We start from the raw sequence: 26,334 nt of genomic DNA, 5'->3' as shown, positions 1-26,334 counted from the left end.
AGGCAGGGATTAGACCCCGCAGCAGAGGAATGCAGCTCCTTCCCAACGCCAAGTTGGCACCACGTCCCTGCTCGAGACCAGCTTACATAATGCAGCTTATGAAAGCAAAATAGCCCAGCCGTGCCAGCCTGTGGGCAGGCCGTGATGGGGAGGAAAAAGGGGGAGAAAAGAGCCCCCTTGAACTGCTGCCCCTGCAGGCACGGCAGCCTTACACCATCTCACTGGCAAAGGGAGGAAAAGAGGAGTCACCTCTGGGGCAGCCACAGACAACAAGCCCACCTCTGGTCTTTCAGCCTCAGAGCAAGGCAGGTGGAGATAAAGCAAATCCAGGGTGGCAGGCGAAGAGCAGATCATAGAACTACAGAATCATTAAGCTTGGAAAGACCATGAAGATCACCAGGTCCAACCCATCCCCACCATGCCCACTGACTGCATCCCTTGGTGCCACATCTCCATGGTTCTTGAATGCCTCTAGGGACAGTGCGTTACTTTATACAGGCAAAGGCTCCTGGCTGAGGGATGCTGCAGTGCTGAGCCTCTAATCATCTTCCAGCACTTCTCACCTGCAAAAGTGCATGGGCTGCTGCACACAGCCAGCTTTATATCAGTGATCACCCCATCACGGAGCAGCGAGCCACTGGCTGCACTGCACAGAAATCAAGTCGTCCCAGGAACATCACGGAGGAAAGCAGAGCAGCTCTTGAGAGCAAAAAACGCTTTAGCAAAGTGGGAAGCTGATCTTCAACTGCCCACAGGTGCATCGGAAATGGTGTTCAGGTGGCTGCAAGCTTTAAGCAAGAAGTCAGACAACTGTGGCTGGAGGAGAGCAGGGATTTTTCCTTCTAATTCCTTGGCAGCTTTTTTCCACATATAAGAGCCATTATGCAGCACAGTGCTCATTGTTTCAGGCTTCTTTCATCTGGGTAATTACCAAGCCAGTGGGTAAATGCTCTGTCAGCTCAGAACACGAAGTACCATTAAGCCTCAAGCACCTGTGCAACATTTACGTGCAAGGCAAGGGGAGGAGCAAAGGACCAAATCCCACTCCCACCATCAGGTCTGCCCTGGTGTGCCCTTCCCAGCCATACACCCAGCTCCTCCTTCCAAAGCATTTGCTGCAGTTTAACTTTCAACACCCTATGGGCTGTGCCTATGGATGCCCACAAGCCCCATATCCCCACACACAGAGACCCCCACTGCAGTCACAGCACGCCCCAGAGAACAAACAGTCTCCATATTGGATCCACCATTGGGATTCAGATCATCCCCTCCTTCCCACCCACCCCGCAAATGAAAAGCCAAAAACCTTCCCGGTATCGGGGTAAAATTACCTTTAAGTAAAGACAAAACACATACAAAAGAAGTTGCCAGGAAGCACAGAAAAGAGGAAAGAAGTCAGAATTAACATTTCAATCTCTCTCTCTCTTTTTTTGTTTTTAATTATAAAAAAAAAACCAAACAACCTATTCAGAAGGAAGTCCAAATGCAACGGAATAGAACTGGCACCATCTAAGATACCCAAAGTGTAAAATCCTGGCACTTTTGTACCCCCAGCCTGAGCTGGGAGGCACGGGGCTGCCTGGGAGGGATGGCTCCTTGCCCTTCTCCCATCCACCATCAGCGGAGGCAGGCAGTCCCACAGCCAGGACGCAACAGTGACATTGACGGTCTCTGTAAAACCACTCAGTTTTAGAAACTAAGTACGTTACAAGGAAAAAAAAAAAAGGCATCTAAAATTTCATTTATCAAAAGCCCTGCTTTAATTGACGTGCCAACCCCACCGGAAAGCAAAACACCCACAGCTCTGTCCAGAACGTAATGAAGTTGACCAGCCAACTCCTAGTTCGGAACACCTTCCTCACCCCTCTCATCCACACCAGCACTTCATGGCTACTTGAGTTACAGTGATAGAAACGTTCCCGTGGGCTTCCCAGGTCTTGGAATTGCCTCCTGTAAGCTCCACTCCTCTGAGTCTTCCCCACTGAGCCCTCCAAGCTCTCCCTCGGTCCCACCTGGAGGCCCCTCTATCCCTATGAGCTCTGCCCACTCTTGTGGTCGAGTCCCTGGGACATCATCTTTCTTTTTCTTCTTGAAAAGAAAACAAATCAAAAAAGAACCAACCCAAAACCAGAAACACAACTCCCTCCCCCTCCTCCCCCCCCCCCCCCTTGTTTTCATATATAATTTTTTTTTGTTTGTTTTTACATTTAAATAGAAAAATACTACTTCACTCTGTGTTAGGAGCAGGAGACCAGCTGACTTCCAATGACAAGGAATAAGGAGCTTTCCTAAGTGCTCCTACACCACAATTTCCAACAAGAATCCTACAAATCTGACAGTGCCAAGAGGCTGAAGGCTGCCCCATCACACCACAGGACAGAGCAGGGCTCCATCCCAGCTCCTGCCTGCCCTTCTTGGGATGCTATGCCTTGAGAGCCATCAGCCCTGTTAGGCTGGGCCTAACACCCAGATCTGGGCAAGTCAGCTGTAATCGTCACTTTCCTCTTGTCTGCTGGCTTTCCGTGTGTAGCCTGTCCCTGGAAGCCATTGGATTCCACTAGATGTACAGATGAATTAGACAAAAAAAAATAAAAATAAAACCAAAACGAAAAACAAAACAGTGGTTAAAAATTCTCTAACCCTCTCCTCTCCTCCTCCTCTCACCTTTTGAAGAGTCAACAACAAACAGACAATTAAACTAAACCTGCCCTCCTTTCCCCCCCCCCCCCCCCTCAAAACAAGAGTTACTGAGACACAAAGTGTGTTATCTTGTACCCTCAGGATTACAACTAGAAGGGAAGTTTAGGGGGTGCGGGAAGCACGGGGGGAAGGCGGTGTCTGTGGGCATGAGTCCACTTAGTTCTTGTACTCAAAAGGCTCGTCCCCGGTTTCGTTGAGGAGACACGTACGGACCAGGGCCTCCGTCACGGCATAGGGATCGCAGTTGGCTGAAGGCCGGCGGTCCTCAAAGTAGCCTTTCTTCTCATGGCCCACGTTGCGCGGGATGCGGATGCTGGCGCCGCGGTTGGCCACGCCGGCGGAGAACTCGTGGATGCTGGATGTCTCATGGAAGCCCGTCAAGCGCCGGGCGTTGTCTAACCCTCCTTTGGGGTCATAGGCACGGATGTGGTACTGGTGACGCTTGCTCAGCTTCTCGATGGCCTCCTCAATGTGCCTGTGAAGGAAGCAGGGGAGAGGAGGAGGCTGGGTGAGTGAGCCGCTCTTGCTGCTGTGTCCAAGTGAATGTAGCTTCATCCCTCCCCCCGAGCCGCCAAGTGAATTATGTCCTACAACCCACTTTCTATCAATGCAGGGCTTTGCTTCCCGTCTACTTCTAGCCTGTGTGATTCTTAGAAAAGGATCCCCATGGCCTCAGAGCATCCATTGACACACTGCTCACTGGGGGATACCACAAGGCATGACCCCTGGCCAGATCTCTGCCCTGCCTCTGGGGAAATCTGTTCCCAGAGAATAGATTTCTTAACCCAAGGTCCTATGAGGGAAGCTGACAATCACGGGCTGGTCCGTTATCTCAGCACAGCACTCAGATTAAGGCAAGAAAGCACAGCTGCCCAAACAAACCCCTTTGGAGAGCTCCACCAAGGGCCAGTGCTGTGAGGTCTGCACTGAGCATGCCAGTCCCATTTGTGACCTGGGTTTTACGTTTCCAAAATCATCACGTTGAAAACAAACGTGGCATTTGCATCCAGCCTGACCCAGACATAAGCAAGTGGTCTCTCTCATCAGGGTTATAAATATAAAACGCATTTGCTGAGTCGGTTTGTTTGTTAACAAGAGCTGGACGGCCCGCAACGAACTGCTGCATCCTTCCACCCGTACTGACTTTCCAATCCAGCACCACCAGGAGTGTAAGATTACGTACACATCATAATAAAAAGCAGAGAAACACGCACAAAAAGAGGGAAATCCAGAACAAAAAGCCTCATGCAGAATGCCAAGCCCCATAATGGTGTCCACCACGCAGTCAAAAGCCCCGCTAAAAACTCACTGCTACCAAGCCCAACTTGCTGCCATGCAAACAGATGCTACCAGCCTATCTCGAAAGACTTACTTTAGACCTCCCTCTTCCCTCATGTTCTTGGTGCTGAAGTTGGTGTGACAGCCAGCACCGTTCCAGTTCCCAGGGATGGGTTTGGGATCGAAGGACACGATGACACCGAAGTCTTCACACACCCGGTGGAGGATGAAGCGTGCTATCCAGAGGTGATCCCCCATCTCAATCCCTTCGCATGGTCCCACCTGGAACTCCCACTACGGGAAGGAGGAGTCAGAGCTTAGTGAGGCAGAGATGCAGCAAAGCACTTCCCACCCCCTTATAGTCTGAACACTGGTAAAGCTGCACTGCTTGGAGCAGTGAGCCAAAAGCTCCTTTTACCCATAACTTTTCTGGACCATCTCACCCCACAAGGCAGCCAAGACTTTACCTGGGCTGGCATCACTTCTGCATTGGTTCCTCCAATTTTCACACCAGCATAGAGGCACGCTCGGTAGTGGGCCTCCACAATGTCTCTGCCGTAGGCTTTGTCAGCTCCTACACCGCAGTAGTATGGACCTGCAACAGCATAGATGGAAAGCAAGAATAACATGAGCTTCCAGGTGGTAAAAGGCTCAAACTTTGTGAAGAGAGGGCACACGTGGGGAAGAACAAGGCTCAGCATCCATTTCTCATGGCAGAGCACCAGTAGAGCAGAACGCTAATGGAGATGTCATACTGGGCAAGGGTTTATGTCACCTGTGGGATAATAATCTGAATGGCAAAATCTGGAGAAGGGCAGTGAACGTTTTTTTTGCCTTTCCATAAAGATCTTAATTTTGTGGATTAGTTTCTGCCACTGTCCTGCTTGCTGCTTTCAGTGCTAGAAAGGTCCTGAATCGTTCGTCTTGCTTGAAAAGTAAGTTGTGTCACAAGGATCACAACTCAAGCCATGGCAGCAAGCACTACTGACTCGCTGCATTGCTGGGTCCTGAAAGCTTACCTTGGGGTCCAGGGAAGCCATTGGAAGGCCAGCCAAACGGATGACCATCTGTTCCCAGAAGGGTGTATTCCTGCTCCATCCCAAACCAGGGGTGCTGGTTGGACACCATATCCATAATCCGCCTACAGGTGTGCCGGAGATTTGTGTCTACAATAGAAAAGCAACACAAGGCTTTTTAGGATCTCCACCTTCGTTGCCCGTTTCTCCTTTATCTACAGCCTGAGTGCCAGCAGCACTGGTGAAGAGAAGAATCCAGGACCAGTGTTCCACTATAATCTTCTCCACCACCTCTTTGTCTGCCTTTTATTTTCGGGGCGCTACCTTTGCCACGCACAATGCTGAAGGGCACGACCAACATTTGGATAGGTCTTCCCTTTTCCACCCCCTTCTTCTACCAGCTTCCCCTCCCCAGGAACACCAGCAGCGTGTCCATTCACCTGCAGACTGGCGGTTGTATTTGAAGACCTCACAGAGAACCAGTTTGTTGGGATCCTTGCGAAAAGGATCTCGAAACATGGCAGCAGGTCGCAGGTACATGTCGCTGTTGGAGCCTTCGGCTTGGAAGGTGCTGGAGCCATCAAAGTTCCACTCGGGGAGATCTGAAGAGCAAATCACTGTGAGCTAAGATACACCGGTGCCAGGAAGATGGACTCTCCACCACCCTACAGTGCCATGGAAGTGCAAGTACTTATAGACAATGGAGGAAGGAGAAGCACAAAACAAGCAAGAAATGAGAGAAGGCAACTCCCCAGCTCTACAGCCACCCTGAGAAATCCCATGCACTGCCACATGGGTTGAGCCTCGTATGGACAAGAGGAGTATGGCCAGCATGGCCCTCGTGCCCTCCATATCCCAGGGGTCAAAGCACAGCGGGAGCCGCTGTGAACTCTACCCAGGCTATGTTATCTCTGTATCCTGGGGGGAAAGTGGGAGGATGGGAAGCACCGAGATTGCAAAAGAGCTGTGCCAACCACTCCCTTAGAGGGAAAAAGGAGGGAAAAAAAGAGAGAAAGAGAGAGAGAATTCTGCTCAGTCACACACAGTATTTTCATTTCATAACTGTCTCCAGCCAGCTCCATGGCAACCTGAGAAAATCCTAATGCTATTATTGTGTAAGCTGGGACTGTTTGTTCTGAGGGACACAAGCTCTTAATTACACCGGATAGCTCCATTCTTTCCTTTCCACTTTCTGCCAAACTACTTCCGGCCAAAAACGAGCACTTGAGAGTCAATGGGCTGCGGATCCCATGCCAGGAGCCCCCTCCGCCGGGCTGGGTGCCCAACCCCTGCCATGGTGTTCAGTGTCACATCTGGAAAGCTGGGAACCTTCCTACACAGGCACGTAAAGCAGGAGGTGAGCAGAGGGGGATGAAGAACAGCATCTCCAGCTCTTCCCAAAAAGCACCTACTAGGAATCCCAACACCTCTCACCTTCCAGGCTCTTGGGTTCGTGGTCCAGCGTGCGGGTTTTGCAGCGGAGGTGCTCCCCAGTCCCATCGATCCAGATGTACATGGCTTGGACCTTCTCCCCCTGAGGCAGCTTCATGTACATGTGCTTGATGGCTTTGCTCAGGTGGGAGCTCGCCGAGGTGGCCATGGCTGCAGAGCTGATGTGGGCTGTCCTGCAGGGAGGATGCCCAAACCAATCCCAAACATGAGACTCTTCCTTGCACTCCCAGTTGTTGTTTATTTTTTCCCCACCCTCTATTCACAGACACAGCTCAGTTATGGCCCCGTGCTACTCTGTACCCCATGCCCAAGGTGGAAAACCCAGCAGCTGCTCTGATACCTTCAAAGCATCTTGTTAATACCTAAACTCCTGCTTCTTGGCAACGGTTCTATCCACCAAGTAACAGCCTTCAAAACACCTTCTGAGCCCAGTGTGAACTCTTTACCTCTCAAACAACCCTTGTGCTTGCCGCTGCTCTGGAGCAGGGCTAATGCACAGGAAAGCTTAGCTGGGGCTTTCTTGATATGCTTGCTTCAGCAAGGAGGGCTTGCCAGCCCAGCTGCCTCCCCAGATCAGCTGGTCTGAAGTTACACAAGGCTCAACCAGGGCTGAGAAAAGCAACAAGCAGCACAGCAGCCCCAAAGCGGGCTGCCAAGGAGGAGCTCTGGTCCCGACCCAACCTTCCCAACAACCCACACGTGTTGGGTCCACTCGTGTTTGCAGCGGGGTTGGCAATGCCAGCAAGCTGGAAATGGAAAACGAGTTGGGATATTGGTGCTGAGAGCCTCGAAAAATGCCAGAGCTGCACGGATCATAACCCCCCCACTCATGTGACCCCTCTAACGGGGAGGGGGTCTTCAATGGGGTGAGCTCTGGGGAGCATCACCTATCTCTCAATGCAACTGTCATTATTTAAGGGAAAAGAGTGAGATCCTCGCAAGGAAAAGGGGAAAAAAAAGATGGGGGGGGGAGGGAAAGGGGGGGGGGAAGAACAGAGAGCTTGTTTTGAAGACAAAACAAGAGCCGCCCCTTAACATCCTTCCCCACCCCCTCAGCCCCCCCCCCCGTCCCGAAGGCTGAGCAGGAATCTTCCCCTGGAGGTCCTGCTGGGACAGCCCCGTGTCTGAGCCCTGCGGACCCCCGGTGCCCCCCCCCGTTTCCCCTCCCCCCCCTGCCCCCCGTATCCGTTACCTGCGCTGTGCTGCGGACAGGGGCTCGGCGCGGGGCTCCCACGCTCAGCTCCCGGGGGCCGCGCCCGCCGCCGCTTTATGGAGCCGGAGCGCCGGCCCCGCCGCACTGATTGGGCAGCGGGAAGCGGGCCGGGGGCAGGACGGGGACGGGGATGGGGCTGCGAGGAGGAGGGAGCTGGCAAGAGAGCTGGGGCAGGGGGAAAAACAAGCCGAGCGCCCCGCTGGGCTGCTCTGCCATATTTCGTCTGTCCCGTTTAGGGGAACGGCTAAAGGGGGGGGGGGGGGGGGGGGGGAGGGAGGAGGGGGTTGTTTTTCCTTTCCTTTTGCCGTCCCGCCGCCCCATCCCCCCAAAACATATCCCCCCTCTTCTCGGAAAGCAGCAGTGGGAGCGAATCCAGGGCTTTTCTGCGGCGTTTACATTAGCAGCTGCCTTTGCATAACTCGCAGGCATGGAAATGAGTCGCCCTGGGTAAACAGGGCAAGCAGGGAAGGAGGGGGAGAGGAATGGGAGCCCCCTGCACGCCTCGTGTGGGACTCTGTTAGAGGGCTGGTGTTGCTGTGCTGCACCCTTCCAGCACGGGTTTACAGCCCAGACCCTCACTGCAGGGCACCGTGACCCCAGGGAGGAGATATTCCCCATTGCCTGCCCGGTGTTTTTCCACCCTGGGCGCTTGCTTTCACTCCCATCCCTGCTCCTGGTCAGCCCCCCAGCCCAGACCCAAGGGGCAGTACCAGTGCTCACTCTATACACATCCATTCTCAGCACATAAGTGCCAGGACAAGCACACACCTGCCTTGGGGTGACAGGAGCTACCCAACACTGGCACCCACATGGCCACTCTTTGAGAAGCCTGACCCTCTGTGCCATCAGGGCCACCCAAAGCACAACCTCTGCTCAGTGGGTGTCTGGGGACGTGGTGGGCCTGGAGGGCCGGATCCTCAGCCCAGAGACTAACTGCTGGCCAAAGCCTCGTCTCGATTTATGGCCCATCTGAGAGCCAGATCCCCACCCTCCCTGCGGGACAACCTGGCTTTATTCTTTGCCACCACATTACAGCAGCCACAAGTGCAAGTTACTCCCTCAGGGCTCACCAGGATGGAGGTGTAATTCAGGTGCTTTTCACCTCCTTGCATAGTTTAGGCAAATCAGAGCCTCGAAGCACAACAGAAACTGCTTTCCTCCCAGTAGCTTACACCTTGCTACCTTCTCCCAATCTCCAAGTTCCTGCACCTTGTGTGTAAGGCCAAGATTTTGATACAGAAGGGGTCTGGATCAGCACACGGGACCCTGCAGCCCTTTTGGAGGTGACAAGTAGGCACTGACACTCTCAATTCTGGGAGGGGGATGAGGTGTCCCCACCGCAGCCCCAAGCAGGGCAGAGCTGGGTGCCCCAATGCTTTCTCACCTCAGCTGTCTCTTTCCCTGCCTGGATCTTGTTCCACTTCCCCATTCAGCACACACACTTTGACCCCCGTGTCACCCCACAGGTCTGAACACCAAGCGTTACCTACAGCAATTGGCTCAGGATCCCTGAGCAGATCCCAAACCCAGAGTTCAGCTGCGGTCACCCAGAGTGGCTCAGCTGAAAGCAAAGCAGGGGGTGTTTGCATCAAGAGAGACCCAGCAGCAAAACAGCCCCCCAACAAAGCGGGGCTGCCTCGGAAAACCTAATGCCGTGCCTTGGGTTTACCGAAAGGCTTTGTTTAATCGGGACACCGACGGCTCCCGTTCCATAGGAATGCACTACCTGCGACTTTCTCAGAAGCGATGGCCAGCCCAGCTAGCCCGGGGCACCCACGGCCAGCAACCCCCGGCACGGCCCATCTCCTGCAGCACAACATGTTTACGAGGCAGCCGAGAAGCGGCGGCGGCTCCCAGCGCCCTCTCCCGGGAAGGCGGCCGGGCAGAGCGACCCGTGCCTCCCGCAGGGCTCCAGCCGCCTGTTTACCTCCTCCTGCCTTCCGCTCCTCCTCCCCACCGCCTGCTGGCTTTTTGGGGAAGCTCAGCCTTGTGACCCCTCCTCGCCTCAGCCAACGAGGCCGGCAGGGAGCGGGACAGGCGGGGTGCCGAGCGGTGACACCTCCCAGCGTTGGCTTTGATGTCTTCAAAGCCACGAGCCTACGGAACACAACGCGTTGCTCCGGGGCTGGGTGACACCGAGCTCTGCTGCCTTCGGGGCAGGGATGCAAACACAGCACGAACCACTCCATCAGAAGCTGGGGGGCTGCAATGGTCCAGTGCAGACCTGATGTGGTAAGCACAGGTAGCCATCACCTTCCACCCACACTGAATCCAAATGAATGATTGTCTAGGTCCAGAGAATGGTTGGGTTGGAAGGGACCTCCAAGATCACCCAGCCTGGTCCCTGCCATGGGCTGGTTGCCCCCCAGCTTAGGCTGCCCAGGGCCCATCCATGGCCTGGGACACCTCCAGGGATGGGGCACCCACAGGCCCAGCACTTCACCATTTCTTTTCTTAAAACATAAGCATCACACAGGGAGAAGGAATGGTCCATTGTGCTGTGATGGAGTAGATCCTAGGGAGAGAGGCCCAGCCTCTAACACAGCTGAGAGGAAGGTGAGAAGAGCATCTCCCCCTGTGCCCACCAGCCAAGGCATTCCCATTTCAGCTGTATCACTTGAAACCAGTCTGTGAAATGGCTGCTCACTGCGTGGTGCCACACAGGGCACAACTGAAACGCACCCAAGGGATGAGAGCTTGGTGTCTGACGGTGTGCCACCTCCACCAGCACAGCCAGCTGGGACCTGCTCACATATGACCACTACTGCATCACCCCCAGAGGGGTTAATGGGGCCGAAGCCCTTCACCCATGGGTTAGCAAACCCAAGGCCTTAGTGAGATGAGCATCTGTTTAATTAATTAATTACCACTCTGCCCTCAAACAGTGGCCACCCAGTGAGGACAGGGAGCTCAGCACGGCGCCAGGGGACTGACCTTGCGCGGGCAGCGGTGGCCAAGCGGTGTCCCCAGGAGCGTGGTGGGAGGCTGCCCACCCGATAAGCGAGCAAACATTGCAGGCTCCGCAGCATGCTGCCTTTGAAGGTGCTGCCAGGGTCAGGGGTGGCTGAGGGGTGGTGACCGGAGGGCGTGCAAAGCTGACGGTGACCTGGGCTGCACAGAACAGCGGCGTAGGAAAGCAAATGAATAAAAACGTGTGGAGGCACGTGCAAAAAAGAAAGTCCCTCCCCAAGCAGCTCCCTCCCCTTCCACATCCCCCACCAGCCCACCTCTTTGCTTTTGCACGGAGCAAGCCCAGCACCCACCTGGCTGTGCTGCAGCAAGCAGGGACACCGCCGCGAAGCACGTGCTCTTCCTTCAAAGCGTGGCCAGGGGAAGCTGGAAGATGAGAGCAGGGCAGGCAGGGCGGGGGATTTGGGACCCAGAAATGGTTTGGCTCTGCTCGCTCTGCACAAGGGTGGAGAATATCCCAGGGAGCGCTCAGCGCATGCCTTTCCCTTGCAGTTGGAAATTGGTCACAGTGTGCATTGGCAATTTTTTTTCCCAACCCCTTTGCTTGCTTTCTTCTTTTTCTTTTCCTTTTCTCTTTTTTCTTAGCACTGTTCATGCTGCTAAGTGCGCTCCCTGCCAGGTCAGGGCCACGTTAAGTGCGGCTGGCAGATTAATCTCAGCCTAATACACATCACAGCTTTATTAAGGAGCGTGGAAAATCTCCTGAGTGCATTCAGTGGCAGGATCAAGGCCTGACATTGCGCACTGTGCAAGGCGCTGCAGTGTTGTCTGCATGCCTTCCTTCATGGCTGGATCGCACTCCCCAGCCCCAGCTGTGCTCCACTTGGACATATGCAGGATTACGGGTGATGCTGCTGGAGAAGGAGCAAGGAAATGCAAAGCTTGCTACAGGGGCAGCATGTCCATAGCAAATCCCACAGGCAGATGGCAATAGGCTCAGAAATACTTCTAATTAACATCAGGAAACACCAGAGGTGTCCTCGTTGAGCAAACAAGTCTTGGGCACCCAGGAGAACGAGCATGAAAATTGCATTAGAAAAAAATAGGCTAATGTATTCAAGGCTAAGGCTGAACTGCCGCACCCAAGACCTCATATAATTAATTGTGAGATGTTACGAGCCCAGAAGGATCCCACCGTTGCTGATGTGGTCTTCAAGGTATCCCAAACTATTTATATCAGAGCAGCCTGAGGGTGTGCGGGGAAAAAATCCAGCAGTATCCATGCATAGAATACTCATGTCAGGCTTGTGAAGCCTGGGCACTGCAGTGATGTGTGCTACCAAAAGCACAGCAGTGATGTGTGTGCTTGCCCTGCTTCTGTAGGGTGGGTGGATGTGGGAGGCTGTGAGCCCGTGTGGGTACTGCAGGTGTCCAGGTTCTGGCGACCCTGTAGCCACACTGCCTTGGACTTTGGTCTTCTGGTGGGGCAAGGACCCAAGCCCTGAGCCCCAGGCACATCCCCTCTGCTAGCATTGTATGTGGGGCTGCCAGAGGGCAGAGGTGGCCCCAGGTCTGCCGAGGGTGGGCTGCTCCCAGGAGCGATGCTGACGCAGTTGGTGTTGCAACCCTGCCCGTATCTTTGCGCAAAGAGCGTAGCCACCCCAAATCCCTCTGTGAGCCCCCTCCTACCCTTCTAAATCTGGCAGGTCTGTTCAGTCTCAGCCTACGTGAGCATCTTTTGAAAGGCACCTTCGCAGCGAGGTGGATGGGGCAGCTGTGCACCAACCAGCTGTGCTGAGAGGAGCTCTGTCTTGCTGAAACACCACCTCACCTCGGGTAAAGGCTTCATGGAATCGGTCCCGTGCATTCCCATGGTAACCGTGCCGACCTGTTCCAGCTCACAGCCTTGATCCTCCCCTGGCAGGGCTGGCTCGGCCCTGCTGAGGTCAGCCCGGAGCCACGCTGACACGAGCAGAGCTCCACCAGAGCTCTGAGGATCTCACTGCACGCTTGTTTGCAGACCAACTGGCACCTGGAATGAACAGAGTTGCTCAAGGCTCAGCCTTCCCTGCATCATTTGGGACTGACTTCGGGAACAACGAGCAGCTGATGTGCCCCCAGCTCTGGTGTGCTCCCTGACCAGTGGCTGCCCCGGGGGGCTGTGCTCTACCCTACCCCAAATCCAGCACCCTTTCCAATGCACACACGTGTGCAGAGACAGCAATGTGCAAATAAACGCTCAGGGTGACAGAATGGGTCGGTGCCTCCAGCGTACCCACACAGTCAACCCTCTCAACACATCACTGCCCAGCTATAACACCGGCGGTGCCTCCTTATCCCCTTACTGGGGGCAGTGGGACAGGAGCAGCAAGGAGCCATCCCTGCGCTGGGGACAGTGTCGCATTGCTGGTTTGACAGCGCCATCTGGTGAGGTGACCTTGCTACTGGGAACCGGTCCCAGAAAGATGGCCAGACCCACTTCTCTTCCCCGAGGGCACCAGCATCCCACGGGCTGGTCTCTACCAAGGCAAGCCCAATAGGGATCAGTCCTGCTGTAGGCAACCTGGGCTGGGGCACCGATGGCCCCAGCACAGCCAAGGCCAGCCTTTCTCCACTCCTCTGCTCAGTTAATGTGATGCTAGATCTGTCAGGGTTTCCCCTCCACAGCCTGCTACTTCCCACCCAGGCTGCATTTGATTTGGCACTTCTTTCCTCCAATTCCCAGGAGGTTTCCAAAGGTGAGAATCAGTTCCAGCTGGGAACCAAGGGTTGCTCTATTGAGGGCAACCATAGTGGAGTCCCCCATGAGACATCAGTCACCACCTGCACGAATGCCCTGACACCAACCATGGCACCAAGGTACTACCAAGAGCCTGGTTTGAAGGCAAGAAGCTGACCCACGTGGGGAGATGGGAAGGTCTCCATTTCAGGGCTGCCCAAAGGACCTCAAAGCTGGAGCTACAGGAAAGTGGGGAGAACACTGCAGTCCCCAAGAGCTCTCCATGTCCCTGCAGGTCAGGGCTGGGACAAGTGTGTCACAAGCAGCGCAGTGATCTAGAACACATCCTCAGGACACAGCAACATGACGGCCACCAGTGAGCGACCTTTGCTGGAGCAAAGCACACTCTGAAGGGGAAAAGCAGTGTTAGGCTTTATAAACCTGGGTCCTCCCAATGTCACAGCCATGCCTTGGTGCTGGTGAGCATTTCCAAGGGCATCCAACATCAGCAGGCGCTGCCAGCCCACTCCAGGTCTTTCAGAACCAAGTACAAATTCAATAGATAGATTCTGGGGCACTACCAACGTCAACACACTGCCTTCAGGTCCTGGGTGGTTGGAGTGGGTGTCCACAGTCACTGCTGCTCTACCCAAAGACACAGCCTGCCTGATGATGCCTGATTATTCAAAGAAAATGCTGTAGCATTTGTACCCAACGTCCACAAACCCTCGGTATTTGGAAAGCGGCCATTCTAACTTTCCAAGTCCTACGTGCAACTGAACCACATGCCTTCCAAACACCCTGTGTCAGCAGCCCACAGCACATAGGTGCAGTAGGACCTTCAGTGCACCAAATCCCAACTGAGATCGCATTATACTGAGCTGTCCTGACTGCTCTCATTTCTCTTTCACTTTACAATCCATCTTTCAACAACACAAAGGCCAGGTAACTTTCTCTTCTCCCACTACAGCAACCATAGCCTCCACGGACATAGAGCTGTTGCTGAGAGATGAAGTTTTTGTTGACTTCTTCAACACGTTTCTGAACCTTCCTGTAAGTCTGCTCCTCACCACAAAGCCCAGGGATCATTCTGAGCCTTTTGGGTTCCGCATTAGAGGAAAACCTCAGACTACACTGTGCTTAGGCTGTCAGGGCAGGGAAAGCTGAGCACCTCGGCATGGAGAAGGCAGTGAGGTCTGACAAGATGATGCCTGCTCTGTAGTAGGAACAAACTAGGACGGCCAGGCTCTGGGCATCCCCACTACCCACCCTCCATCACCTCAAAATTTCCCCATTCCTTTTGATGCAGGTTTTTGGCCAGACACCCATTTACAGCAGCAGCATGCGGCAATGGGACCTCTGGCCAGAACTACCAAGCCACCTGGTAAGAAAACATCTCCTGTGAGGACAAAGAAAGGGGAGGAAGGGCACTAAGGGCACTGGGCAGAGATGGAGTCGGTTCCTCATTTCTGAGGCTGCTCCCTCCCCCACGTTCATGCAGTCAGAAGCATGATTTCAAACCCAGACTTCATTTCGCCTTTAAGGCCCAGCAGGAGCAGAAATAATGGGAAATCAGGGCTCCAGGAAAGGAGGCAGGTGGGGAGGAGAGGCAGCAGGGACACAGGCAGCATGAGCAACCCTCCCCCTTTTTCCTGCACATGGCGATGGCTCACACCATTCTCCAGCAACCCCCCCTAGCATGGGCCCATTACTCACCCTAATCCCCATGCAAGAGCCGGCTCCTTGCTCACTGCTTCATTCTCTTCTTGGGCATGGGGTGCAATGCAGGATCCCAGCCCCCCAGCTCTGCTGGCCTGGTTGGGAAAGCACCGGCTGCCTCACTTCTGCAAATCTAGCCTGTGCCTCCTCCTCGTCCTCTGTCAGAAGCTCCTGGGTTTCATTCGCTCAGAGGAAGCAGGTGAGTCATTGCTGCACTAGCAGGCCTTCCTCTCGCCTGTTGCCTGGTTAAAAGGCATTGCACACTCTGCTTTTGGGCTGTGTTATGACTCCTCATTCAGTGCATCCAATGCTGGGAAACTCATAAAATCATCCAGGCTGGAAAATACTTTCAAGATAATCAAGTCCAACCATCAACCTGACCTAAGGAGTCCCATCACTATCCCACGTCCCTTAGTGCCATAGTTTACCCTGCAAACACACAAAGCACATCCTTACCTTACACCCTGCTCTGTCTCAGAGGCAGCAACTCTGGACCGCACCGATCACCTCCATACAATCCCTCTCATTCCAGCCTGTTGTTTTGCCCATCTGTGAATCAGCGTGAGAGCTGGCTGCTGGAAAGCTCTAGAAGTTGGGATGTAGATCTTTCTTTTGGCAAAATAAGGCATTTATCAAGGCTTGTGCCCTGATGTCATGCTCTGCTCTCTCTCCAACAGCAAGACTGCTGAACTGGAGGAGCGCAGACCAGTGGCTGCTGGAGAAATGCATCAGTGGGAGCCAGGGCATGTGGCGCTTCCGAGCCTTCACCCAAGGAATGGCAGGTGGGCATGGTGTGCTCCACAGCCCCTTCACAGCTTTTGCTTTTAATCACAGGCTGCTTCGCTCCCCAGCAAGGCTTTTAATACCACCTCCATCAAATCATTCTCTTGTCTGATCCAAAGGGGAAGAACTGACCGACTTCTGGCTCACCACTGAGAGGCTGATGGGGCTCGATGAATCAGATGCAATGCAGAAGGACCTCTATCTGTCCTTGGTCCAAAGGCTGAAGGCCGCCCACCTGCATGAAAGCTCCAGCATCCTTACCCTCTGCAGCACCACTGCCCGTAAGTGGGATGGGAGACGGGGGCCTGTTCCTGGCTGCTCCCAGGAACAGATGGGATGCCAGCAGCAGCTTTGCTTGGCTGGGGATCCCTTGTGGCAGCATCAGGTCTGGTTGGAGCCATCTTCACATCATCACCCCCTGCATCCATTTCAGGGTCATCGCGGATAGTCACACACGTTAGGTCTATAGCCACACGGAGGGAGATCCTGAGCAAAATGCAGAAACGGGCGCTCTTTATCCTTCAGAGTTACTGGCTCCCCAAATTCTTCATCCAGTGCAAGAGGAGCATGGAGGAGGAAAAATCCTGCTGGCATTTGCTGCAGGAATATCGGGAGCGGTTGGCACAGGACCACTTGCAGGAGCCCTCGGGCATTTCAGATGGCCTTTCCCCAATGAGAATTAATAGGAACCAAGATTCACCAGAACCCTACTGCAGCAGAGAGGCCAAAGAGAAGATCTGGGATCTTATCAAGGAGGGAAGAGACGCTCAGGAAATGATGACACAACCAAAAAGGCAGATGGAGCCAGATGGGAGCGTGAAGAGATTGCAACAGGGTACAAGTAGTTTGGGGCGGCCGCTGACAAATCCAGAACGTACTGCAAATGCTGCCATTGGAAGCCAAGGAGGAGCAAAAAGACCTAGGCCCCCCAAAAAACAGGTCATTCACCTGGAAGATCTCTGTGAAGAGAAGGTCCTCTCCAGCATACGTTCCTCTAAACCCCTGGCCAAGATTCCGTCTCCTAAAAGGCCACCCAAGACCTTACGGTACCTCCCCTGGGCTCTGAGTGCTGACAGCTATGCAGGACGGCCCTTCAGGACCTTCTTGATCTGCCAGGAACACACTGCTGAGGCTCGTCTCCTGGACCTATGGCATGACCTGGAGGAATTCCTGCCTGTGGCACTGGATCACAGCAGAGAAAACAGCTTCTCCCTGCGCCATTTCCTCGCGGAGAGGATCTGCGAGTCCTACCTGGTGGAAAACACCATCCAGCAGCTTCCCATGGAGACAAGGATCCTCCAGGGCCTGAGGAACCACCTGGCTTCGGCAGAATTCACCCCCTGGATATTCAGGACCCAAAAAGAGATTTGCAAGGTAGAGACTGGCAGCAGTCAGGCTGCGGGGTACAGCTGGGCCCACACACCCCAGCCTGGTGCAAGAGTACATTTAACAGAGAGATATATTTGGAAGATGAAGGTGAACAGAGAGCAGGGAGGGCAAAACTTACAGTCACAAGTCAGCTTGGGTTGGAATAAGTGGCATAGATGCAGCAGACTGGCAGAGAGAAGCATCCCCATGGATCTGCTGCTGGGCTGGGGAGTAGAGATGAGCATCCCCATGGGCCTGCTGGCCAAGGAGCAGAGATGAGCAGCCACCGAGCAGCTGGTGGCCTCAGCTGTCAGATGGAGCTCACAGGATGGCAGCCATCCTTCCACATCTGAGCCACTGCTTCCAGCACAATACGATTGAAGCACATCATGTACAGCCCACAGCAAAGCTGCCCTTGGGTGTCTCAAGGCTGTCACTGTGACCTCAGGGTACAGTAGAGGTACTGGCTGCTGATGGGACACATGAGAACGGCTGAGGACACCCTACCTTTTCTCCTCTTTCAGGTCCTCTGCACCTACTATGAGAAATTTCTGGTTCATGACGACAAGACATTCCTCCAGTTCATGGTAAAGGGGATACATGGGGGTTGTGGGCATCTTCAAGGGGTTTGCAGGTGGCAATGTGCATGGGAGAATGAGGGGAGAGGAAGGGAAGGAAGCTCAGAACTACCTGCAGTGATCCAGCATCCCACAGGTCAGCCTCTGAGCCATAACCCATCCCAGAAATGGAGAGATCTAAATGCAGGGCAGGTGCACGCAAAGCCAGCAGCAGGCAGCAAGCTGGGCAAACCACTTCTGGGAATTAATTATCCCCCCCCTTTTCCCTGCCTGGAGCAAATACTGCTCTTCATCTGACTCATGGGTAGACACACATTCATACAGCCTTGTCTCAGCACAAGCTTATGGCCAGCATGCTGGGGAAGGAGGGCGTGCAGCGTTTTGGCCTCTGATTCAACTGCACTCAAGTTTTCCATGTGGTTTTGGTTATATTTTTTTCTTCTTTTTCCTTTTCCCCCCACTTGTGTAAAGTTACACAAGCAAACCATCTTCCCGGCAGCAGAAAAATCCCACTAATGCATCATACTTCTCAGTGCCCCGAATGCTACCCTAACTCCAGAAAGTCTCTTCACAAACAGAAACCCCGGAACATCCTGCGTGTTTGGGCCCCTTGCACAACTCACGCGGGAATTTTTGCTCACTGCAGCTCATGCCTTCAGGCTGACCATTAGGATAGTGATGTAAAACATTCAGCAGCTGGGCCCAGAAATGGTTAGGAGGGGCTGGCAGGGGCAGTGCCCCAAAGCCCCAGCACTGCAGCCAGTGAGAGCCGAGCTCTTATGGAGCAGTCAGTTGGCAGCTGTCAGCTCCTGGCTCTGCTCATTAAATGCTTTTGGTTGTAAGTTAATTAGCTGCCCATGTTTCTAAGCATCCCTTGTCAAGGAAATTACCACTCAGAGCAAATTCTTGGTCTGGAAGTGCAATTAGCACTTGGGCAGGTGTCGGGGCCATGCTCTCAGCAGGCACCATCCCCTAAGCCAAACTCATCGGGGGCTCTCTCTGCACTGATGTCAAAGGAGCTGCTTGGGGCTTAGCAGGGCTATTTTTGGTGCTTGCTCTCAAGAGCATGCAGCTCTGTTAGCAGACAGCCTCTCTGTCCCTGCTCACTGGTGGTGAATGGCCAAAACCTGCACGAGGGTCTCAGTGGGGACAGTGGGTGGTACTCCTGGGACATCAGCCAGAGCCAGACAGCAGATACAGAGCTCACCTGTCTGTCCACAACACCCTCGTGGCTGTTTTCATTCCTCCTGGTTGGATAGTGACCTCTTCCGAAAAGCAGCTGCCCTTGGCTGATAAGCCACTGTTTGGATGCAGCTGTGGGCAGATGTGAGCCATCTTTAGGCAGAGTATGGACAGGTCCGAGTCTCATGCTGAGCTTTGTACTCAGGTTTCTTCCAGAGGTTTAATTTGGATAGGTCTGTAAACTGCAAAAACATGCTGCTAGCCTGCTGGGTGCATTGCAGGAGCAGCTCCTCGGATGGAGTGTAATAGGATGCTCTGTGCCATCACCCTCTGCTCTTCTTCTCAGTCTTCACAGAGTGAAGGTACACTTGTGCCCAAGGTACAAGGACATGGTCTTGGGAAAGACAAATATTTCCTTCTGTCCGAACGGATAAATGAGTCCTTGAAGCTGAGCCAGGCCTTGCACGACGCAAGGAACTTGGAAGACCTCTCCCCTGAGCACTGGAGATCCTTTGGCACTCAAGACCTCCAGAAAAGGGGCATTCTCCAGGTGGAGGTGGAAGATCTTATGAGCAAAACTGGTAAGAGAGGGCTTTGGATTTCTGCTGTGATTCAGGGTAGCTCAGGCTGATATAGCATATTTTGTGTCTGTAGTGACCAAAGCCACCAACACACAGGTTTTGGCTTAGCAGGGTATCTTGTACTGCTGACAGTGTCACTGGGTGGGTTGGGACAGGGTATCTGCAAGCCACAAGCCATAATCCAAACTTTAGCAGTGAGCTCTGGGTCAAATTTGCTCTTGTCAAGTACTAGAGGCATCAAATTGCTTGTTCCTTCACTGGCTTGGGTCACTGGGCTATAACTAAGAGACCGAAATGCAAAGGCAGGGATGGTCACTGTCATCCCACTGCCACACGTTGACCTCTTGGGTAGCTTGGGGTCCTGAGAAACGTAGCACCATGGGTGGATCAAGGAAGAGAAGGGAAAAGGAAAGGCAAAAAGTGATAAGGCAGCACTCAGTAAGTGCTGGAGGACAATCATAGCCCGCAGGAGCTGGATCTGTTCCTTCTTTTCTACTAGCTGCAGACTCTAGGAAGACGACATCGAGAGAGTCGGCTGTTCAGAAAGAGTCGCTGTCTGCAGGTAGCTGCAGCAACGATGAGGAGCTTTCGTCTCCCAAAAGCCCACCACCTGGTGAGTCCAAACTGAGCGGACTAGAAGCAGGGCAGGCTCCCAGCCAGTCCTCCCCAGGACAAGAAGAAGGAAGCACCATCAGTGAAACATCTCCAGAAGGAGAGAGAGGTACATCCACCCTTGGGAGGCATGTGTTTAGGGGTGTTAATCCAGCCAGCATGGGTGGGAGTGGGAGATTTCCTCTGAAGCAGATGCTGAGGAGCTGAAGCAGATGCAGAGGTGAAGGGCTCCTACGGCATCCATTATCTCCTGAGCTGAGCTCATCCTGCCAAAGTCAGCAGGGCAGTTCTGGAGATAGTTCAGGTTTCTTTGGGGTCCTCTGACCTGGGGACAGCTGTGATGGACTATAGCTGTTACTTGAGGAAGGGGCCAGCTCTGTTCTGTCCCCGCAGGTGCTGAACCTAAGAAGAAAAAGAGGAGGTCTGCTCCTAGGAGAAGAACCAAACCAAGTATCAAGGCCAGCAATGTTCCAGTAGAGAAGCCAACGAGAAGACCCAGGTCTGACAAATTGCAGCACAAAACTTTGCTGCCTTTTGCTACTTTCAGGAAACAGAATTTTCCCAGTGCTTTCCTTCAGCATCACTCCTTGCTTTGTCATGGAGATGACACGTGAATGTCCTTGTGGAGTCCTACCTCCTGGAGATACTCCAGCCAAGGGTCCTGACAGCTCCACCTCAGCATATAAATTGCAAATCCCTGCCTGCTCCCACCTCTGTCTCCCTGTCTCCTCCCCTGCAGGCACTTTGTGAAGGTTCTGCACAGCCCTGCCCACCTGCAGTACTTCAGGCAGTTCCTCGAGGAGCGCGGTGCGGCTGAACCACTGCATTTCTGGATGGCCGTGGAGAAGCTGGCTGCAGAGAGCAGCACCAAGACAAGGAGCCTCCTCGTTAACAGCATTGTCAGAAATTACTTCCACGGTGAAACCCCAGCTGGTAGGCACCCTCCAGCCCTGTACTTTACACAAGCTGTGACAAAGGTTTCTTTTTCCTTGATGCGGGTGAAGACTTTAGATCCTCTTGCAGGGTCCTGCCAGTTCTCCTTTCTCTGCCCAGTGTCTGTTGAGATATTCCACTGCCGTTTGTATTGGTAGGAAGGTGGTCTACTTCTTTGGCAGGACCTCTTAACCAAGACCTCTGATGTTCTTGGAGTCAGAGCTTCACTCCCAAAGCTTGCAATTAGCACAGTAGAGAAAGGAAAAGATATCAAATTCAACAAACAGCTGATGGGGTAGGAGGAGGTGGGACAGGATGCCACTTGCTGATGTGAGGGTGGGAAGAGCTGTCATGGTGGCTGAGGTGGCTGCTGGTGGCAGGAAGCGACTGCATATCTCTTCCAGAGAAACTGCTGGATTGCAGCTCTTCTATCATCAAGGAAATAAGTCAGGCTGAAACAGTCACCCCCTTCATGCTGATGACAGCACAGATCTTTGTCCAGAAAGCAATGGAAAAACGATGGTGAGAACCTGGCTTAGATGGGCTCCTAGGTTCAAACACAAACACCCTTTCCTTGGCAAAAGGCAACAACTGCTACAAATATATTTCTGTATGAACCATCAACACCCCAACTAGACCTTCACTCCAGCCCTACATCTGCTGTTGTCATTAACCATGCAAGGGGAGGGCTCTGGTTCCCATCCCTTTCTCCATTCTCCTCGCCCTATGAGAACCCAACCACAGGACTATCCACCTCAGCTGCACCTCATCCTACCCACCCACCCCTTGCCCACACATCTGTCTGTCCCTGATGCTCTCTGGTCTCCCATCTGGCAGGTTCCAAGAATACCAGGACCTCTTTCCCCCCAGTGACCCATGCAAGTCCAACTTTTGTTTGCGGTATGGGAGGGGGAGCTTCAAGACGGACAACCTGGTAAGGAAAGACCTTCTGCTGGCCTGCTGTGGGTGTTGTTTAAGCAAGAGGAGATGCTGTGCATTAAACGGTGCTCAGAGAAATAGGGTGAGGGAGGTTAGAGCTGGAGGAGAGTTTAAGTTCTGTTCTCACAGGCTCTGGAGTCCAGATTTAGATAGTGGCAAGTAGCCAAGCAATTCACACTATTATTACCTACGGCCTCCAAGGAAATGCAGAAACACCAGAAATGATGGCTGGGTCATTCCCAGCCCTGGCTCCCCATGGTTGTACCACCAGCTGATGTGCACTGTGCTGTCCTATGCAGCGGTGGGCATGGTTTGCCATCCAGAACATCGTCAGGAGCATCTGCAAGTTCCATCGGGAGATGAACAACAACAAATGCCGTGCGGAGTTTGAGGACTTTCTCCGGAAGGAGCTAGAGAACAAGGAGGAAAGTATGGCTAGACTCCTGACCCCCCTTCCTCCCTCCCCAAGGCAATCCTAGGTTTAGGAGAGGTAAATGGAGGAAACTTGTGAGGCTCTTATCCCATCCTCATATGTACAGTGATCTCTGCTGGAGGTGCAGTTTGTCCTCCCTGCTGGCAAAGAAGGTGTTTCAGGATGCCAAATATTGCATGTAGAAATCTAAGTAAGCAGAGGGTAAAAAGGAGGGCAGAGATGAGGCACAAAATGGGCCCGTCTCTTCTAGCTAAGAAGTTCTGGAGGTGGGCGGTTAGGCTGGCCCTTGGCCACTAATCCTAGTGCTCCCAGACCCTGCACACTAGCACAGAGAAGCCACAGGGATATCAGCACTTCAGTGGTGGGGTAGGGAGATAAGGTGCAATATGGCTCTACCTATGGCAGGGAGGTTGGAACTTCACTTCCCTTCCAACCCAAGCCATTCTATGATTCTAAGGTAGAAAAACCCTACAAATCTCCTGTATACGGTAAAGAGAAGCACAGGGGAGGTGAAAGAGGGGGGATCTCAGCATCAGATGCTCAGCTGCCCTCAAGCCAATGCTATGAGAAGCAAGACACAACATCTCTTACCCCTCTCACAGACCTGCCCATCACCTCGATGCACAGGAACAGCACCTCGCGTTCCCACACAACCTCTGCCAGGTCCCCATGGGACAAGGACGTGGTGCTGGTGAAACGACAGATGTTTAACAACCAGCTCATCACTGTCAACTTCCTCGTTGATGACCTCCGCTTTTACCTGGAGATCAGCAAGTAAGCTCCGCCAGCGCTCAGGATTCTGTGATTCCATGCCTGCCTGGCCTACCAGGGCTCTTGTCTCAGAGTGACACCTAAACACATGATTTTGCAGGTTTTCCAAGCTGGCTGATTCAGCTGAAGCATTGGCAGCCCGCGACGTGTGCACCAAAAACGAAGTTGACTTTCTCAGAAGGAAAGCTGCCATCATCAGCAAGCTCTTCCTGAACTCCGACATCCCCCCCAAACTGCGGGTGAGATGCTGGGTCCCACCCAGGAAGCCTGTAGGCTGTTCATTGCTCAAGACCATGGCATCTGCAAGCAGATAAAGGGAGAGAGAAACCAGATAGGGGGGTGGATCTGCTCCAAGAATGCTCTGAAGCTTCAGAATGCACTCTGGAGCTTGGGAACCATCCTTGGGCTCCATGGGAACTGATCTATCACCAGGCCTATGCTAGCACTTGATCTGTACCTGCTAAGAACAAGCACATAGACATGGAGATGGTGAAATCAGGCTGCTACAAACTGCTCTGGTTAAACAAGCTCCCTTTTTTGCTCAGGTGAACGTCACTGAGGATGAGAGAGATTTAATTTGGAGTATGTCTTCCAAGGGGCTACTGAACCGGCTCCTCTACCACAAAGCCAAGGTGGCCATCTTCCCCATCCTGATATACTTCTGGAAGAGGTACAAAGCCCTTCTCTCTGGATGACAGAGAGCACACAGATGCCAGCCTCTGCTTCCAGCCACTCAGCTCCTCTGGCACAATGTAAATGAAGACATGACACTGCCCAGGAGCTCAGCTGAAGATATCTGCACAGAGGTTTCTTGTCATTGGTGTTCCTCATGCAGGTTCTGCAACTGGAAGGTGATGAAGAGCTTCCGAGTCCGCTCAGTGAAAAAGAAACCAGCAACCTTGTTGACCAGTAGGAAAGCCCGTTCTGAACCATCTGAGATCTACAGCCCAAGTAAGATGAAAGCCTATCCCCCACTCCACATTTAACCTCCCCATTATTACTGCACAAAAGTCTCCAGATCTGGGTTTTTGGTGTCCCACAGTGCTCATGGACCCCCAGAACCCCATTATCTTCAGTGATGGTTCCCCTTAGAAGAGCCAACCCCGTCCCATGCAGCGCACATGGCATGCTCCACTAATAGACACAGCTTCAGCTCCATGGGGCTGGAAAATATGTTTTTAAAGCCCTTCCTTCCTCTCAAATTCAGTCAAAATTACCCAGTGGGGTTTTTAGGAATTTCTTTAGGGAACAGGGAATTAGGTACAGAGAGTTCATGAGGACAGAACTGTTGCATAAGCCCTGTTAGCTTTGTATAAAACAGCTTAAAAATACATCCCCTACAAGAGCTATCAAAGTCAGCTGGGAGTAGAAGAAGAGGCTGCCCAGAAACATGCAGGCAAACATCAGGCTTAGTGGCACTGCTTTGAGAACGTTTGGAATGGAGAAGAGGTTCCATGAGGGTCGGAGGGAGCACTCACTGGGACATCTCAAGTTCAAAGAGGGTAGATTTAGGTTAGATAGAAGGAAAAACCTTTTGCAGTGAGGGTGCTGAGGCAGTGGAAGAGGTTACCTGGTGATGTGGTTGGTGTCCCATCCCTGGAGACTGTCAAGGCGAGGCTGGATCAGGGCAACTTGATGGAGCTGTGGTGTTCCTGTTCATTGTGGAGGAGTTGGACTACACAGCCTTTAAAGGTCCCTTCTAACTCTAAGGACTCTATGGTCTCTAGGGGAAAGATTTTTATCCCCCTCATCCTCTTACTTAGTTTCAACATACTAAACAATGCTAAACTGTGAAGAAAAAAAGAGAAACCCAGCAAAGAAAGTGCTGCTAAGCCCTGTCACTCAGCCTGACAGCCTGGCTCCTCGACTGAATATTCATTTGGAAATTACCTAATTGATTTTTTGATTAAAGAGGAAACCAAAATAGGCACGTACTAATCTTGCTTTGACGGCCGGGTGGGTGTCTCGCAGCACAGCGTTCCGTTCCCGGTAATTCATCACTGTCAGGCTTTGAGGCTCAGCTCGGCACGGCTGGGAGTTGCGGGGGGAAGCAGGCAGGAGCAGGCAGGAGCCGGAGCTGCGGGTTCAGCAGCCAGGCTGTGGTTGCGGCCATCTCGCAGCCTGTCACCAGGCGTCACTGTGGCACTGCCGAGCCTCGCTCCGCGGAGCTCAGAGAGGTGATGCTCACGGAGAGGCCGCCCGGAGCTCGCCGTGCTCGTGTCCGCAGCTCACCGAATGCCATCTCCTTGCAAGGCAGAGCAGGGCGTGCAACCTCCTCCCTGCAAACGAGGAGGTGTGCAGAACTCGTATCTTCGTGCAAGCAAGCGCTCAATGTCACCACCTCCCCTCCATCTCCCATGCTCTGTAGGAGCCGAAGAGGACCACACGTCCTGCTGTTCCCTCCCCGCTTACTGTGCTCCCTCTCTTCTCCCTCGCCAGGCAATAACGCCGTCATTCTGTTCTCACTCCTGCGAGGGATCCGGGTCCTGCTGCCCCGGTCTCATAAGAAGAAGGAATTAGAGGAGGAGCGCGAGGGTGAGCTGGTGCCAAAAGGCTGCCAGGGTAGGAGTATAGATTTAGGGCTCACTGACGCACTGTGATGGGTTCTGTGCTTTCCACAGAGGCAAAAGGTGCTGAGATGTCATCCAGCGGGTCCAGCTCTGCGCCTTCTGAGCAGGTAGGTGGCTGCAAGGCAGCCATGCCCTCAAGCTCCACCAGCACAGGCAGCTGGAGCAGGGGGACAGCCAGCTGGGTAGCTGTGCAGGATGCTGCTGGCCCCACAGCCTCCAGGATGGGGTCAGTCACGAGCCATCTCCTTTTGTAGCCCTTCCTGAGTTTATACCACAGATACCGGCATATCCACATCGCTGAAGCGACTGATGCTATCTCTGGGTGGGCTGTTTCTGGCCTCAGCTCTCTGAAGTCTTTCCCAGTAACACACTCAAAAGATCTGCAGTGGCTGCACTTCTCCCTGCTCTAAACACATCCCCCATTTGCACATTTCACCCATGCATCCACCATCAGCCACTGATGCAGTGCTTCTCCCCACAGGATGAGGATGAGGATGAAGAAGAGACGGAAGAAGAGACAGAAGAGATATCCCAGCACAACAACCATGGAGATGTGCCCTAAGGAAGCTGAACAGCC

General features: G+C 53.3%; 2 protein-coding genes across 5 annotated transcripts; one reads left to right on the top strand and one right to left on the bottom strand.

Annotated features, from left to right (window-relative positions):
* Positions 1-1,316: 1,316 nt before the first annotated feature.
* Positions 1,317-15,181, bottom strand: GLUL (glutamate-ammonia ligase). 4 transcript variants are annotated; one of them, XM_072342639.1, is made up of 9 exons: positions 15,005-15,181; positions 10,923-10,995; positions 10,594-10,770; positions 6,429-6,619; positions 5,435-5,596; positions 4,998-5,144; positions 4,446-4,573; positions 4,073-4,272; positions 1,317-3,175 (listed from the first exon to the last, which is right to left on the bottom strand). In XM_072342639.1, the coding sequence occupies exons 3-9, from the start codon at positions 10,686-10,688 to the stop codon at positions 2,857-2,859; spliced, it is 1,242 nt and encodes a 413-aa protein (XP_072198740.1). In that variant the 5' UTR covers positions 10,689-10,770; positions 10,923-10,995; positions 15,005-15,181; the 3' UTR covers positions 1,317-2,856. The 4 variants fall into 4 exon arrangements, with proteins under 4 accessions (XP_072198740.1, XP_072198742.1, XP_072198741.1 ...); XM_072342641.1 differs by lacking the exon at positions 10,923-10,995 and having other exon boundaries at positions 15,005-15,175; XM_072342640.1 differs by lacking the exon at positions 15,005-15,181 and having other exon boundaries at positions 10,923-11,059.
* On the top strand, positions 13,743-26,319 carry RGSL1 (regulator of G protein signaling like 1). Its single transcript, XM_072343327.1, has 22 exons — positions 13,743-13,800; positions 14,259-14,341; positions 14,598-14,672; positions 15,077-15,206; positions 15,685-15,789; positions 15,910-16,071; positions 16,224-17,164; positions 17,683-17,745; positions 19,265-19,499; positions 19,999-20,112; positions 20,505-20,610; positions 20,851-21,044; positions 21,449-21,566; positions 21,882-21,978; positions 22,283-22,412; positions 23,019-23,190; positions 23,288-23,426; positions 23,733-23,857; positions 24,023-24,138; positions 25,627-25,722; positions 25,809-25,864; positions 26,239-26,319. Exons 1-22 carry the CDS (start codon positions 13,743-13,745, stop codon positions 26,317-26,319), a joined length of 3,396 nt encoding a protein of 1,131 aa, XP_072199428.1.
* Positions 26,320-26,334: the final 15 nt, after the last annotated feature.

This window comes from Excalfactoria chinensis, chromosome 8 (assembly GCF_039878825.1).
Source record: "Excalfactoria chinensis isolate bCotChi1 chromosome 8, bCotChi1.hap2, whole genome shotgun sequence".
Lineage (NCBI taxonomy): Eukaryota > Metazoa > Chordata > Aves > Galliformes > Phasianidae > Excalfactoria > Excalfactoria chinensis.
Note: the sequence above shows the minus strand (reverse complement) of the source record. Positions and strands in the feature narration are given on the sequence as shown.

Excerpts from the sequence above, each read along its gene's own strand:
- RGSL1 (XM_072343327.1), top strand. The coding sequence starts at position 13,743 with ATGTCACAGCCATGCCTTGGTGCTGGTGAGCATTTCCAAGGGCATCCA. Across the intron at positions 21,979-22,282 it reads GCTTCAAGACGGACAACCTG|CGGTGGGCATGGTTTGCCAT; the intron begins GTAAGGAAAGAC and ends TGTCCTATGCAG. Across the intron at positions 25,723-25,808 it reads ATTAGAGGAGGAGCGCGAGG|AGGCAAAAGGTGCTGAGATG; the intron begins GTGAGCTGGTGC and ends TGCTTTCCACAG.
- GLUL (XM_072342639.1), bottom strand. The coding sequence starts at position 10,688 with ATGCTGCGGAGCCTGCAATGTTTGCTCGCTTATCGGGTGGGCAGCCTC. Across the intron at positions 6,620-10,593 it reads GCCACCGCTGCCCGCGCAAG|GACAGCCCACATCAGCTCTG; the intron begins GTCAGTCCCCTG and ends TCCTCCCTGCAG. Across the intron at positions 5,145-5,434 it reads ATACAACCGCCAGTCTGCAG|ACACAAATCTCCGGCACACC; the intron begins GTGAATGGACAC and ends TTTCTATTGTAG.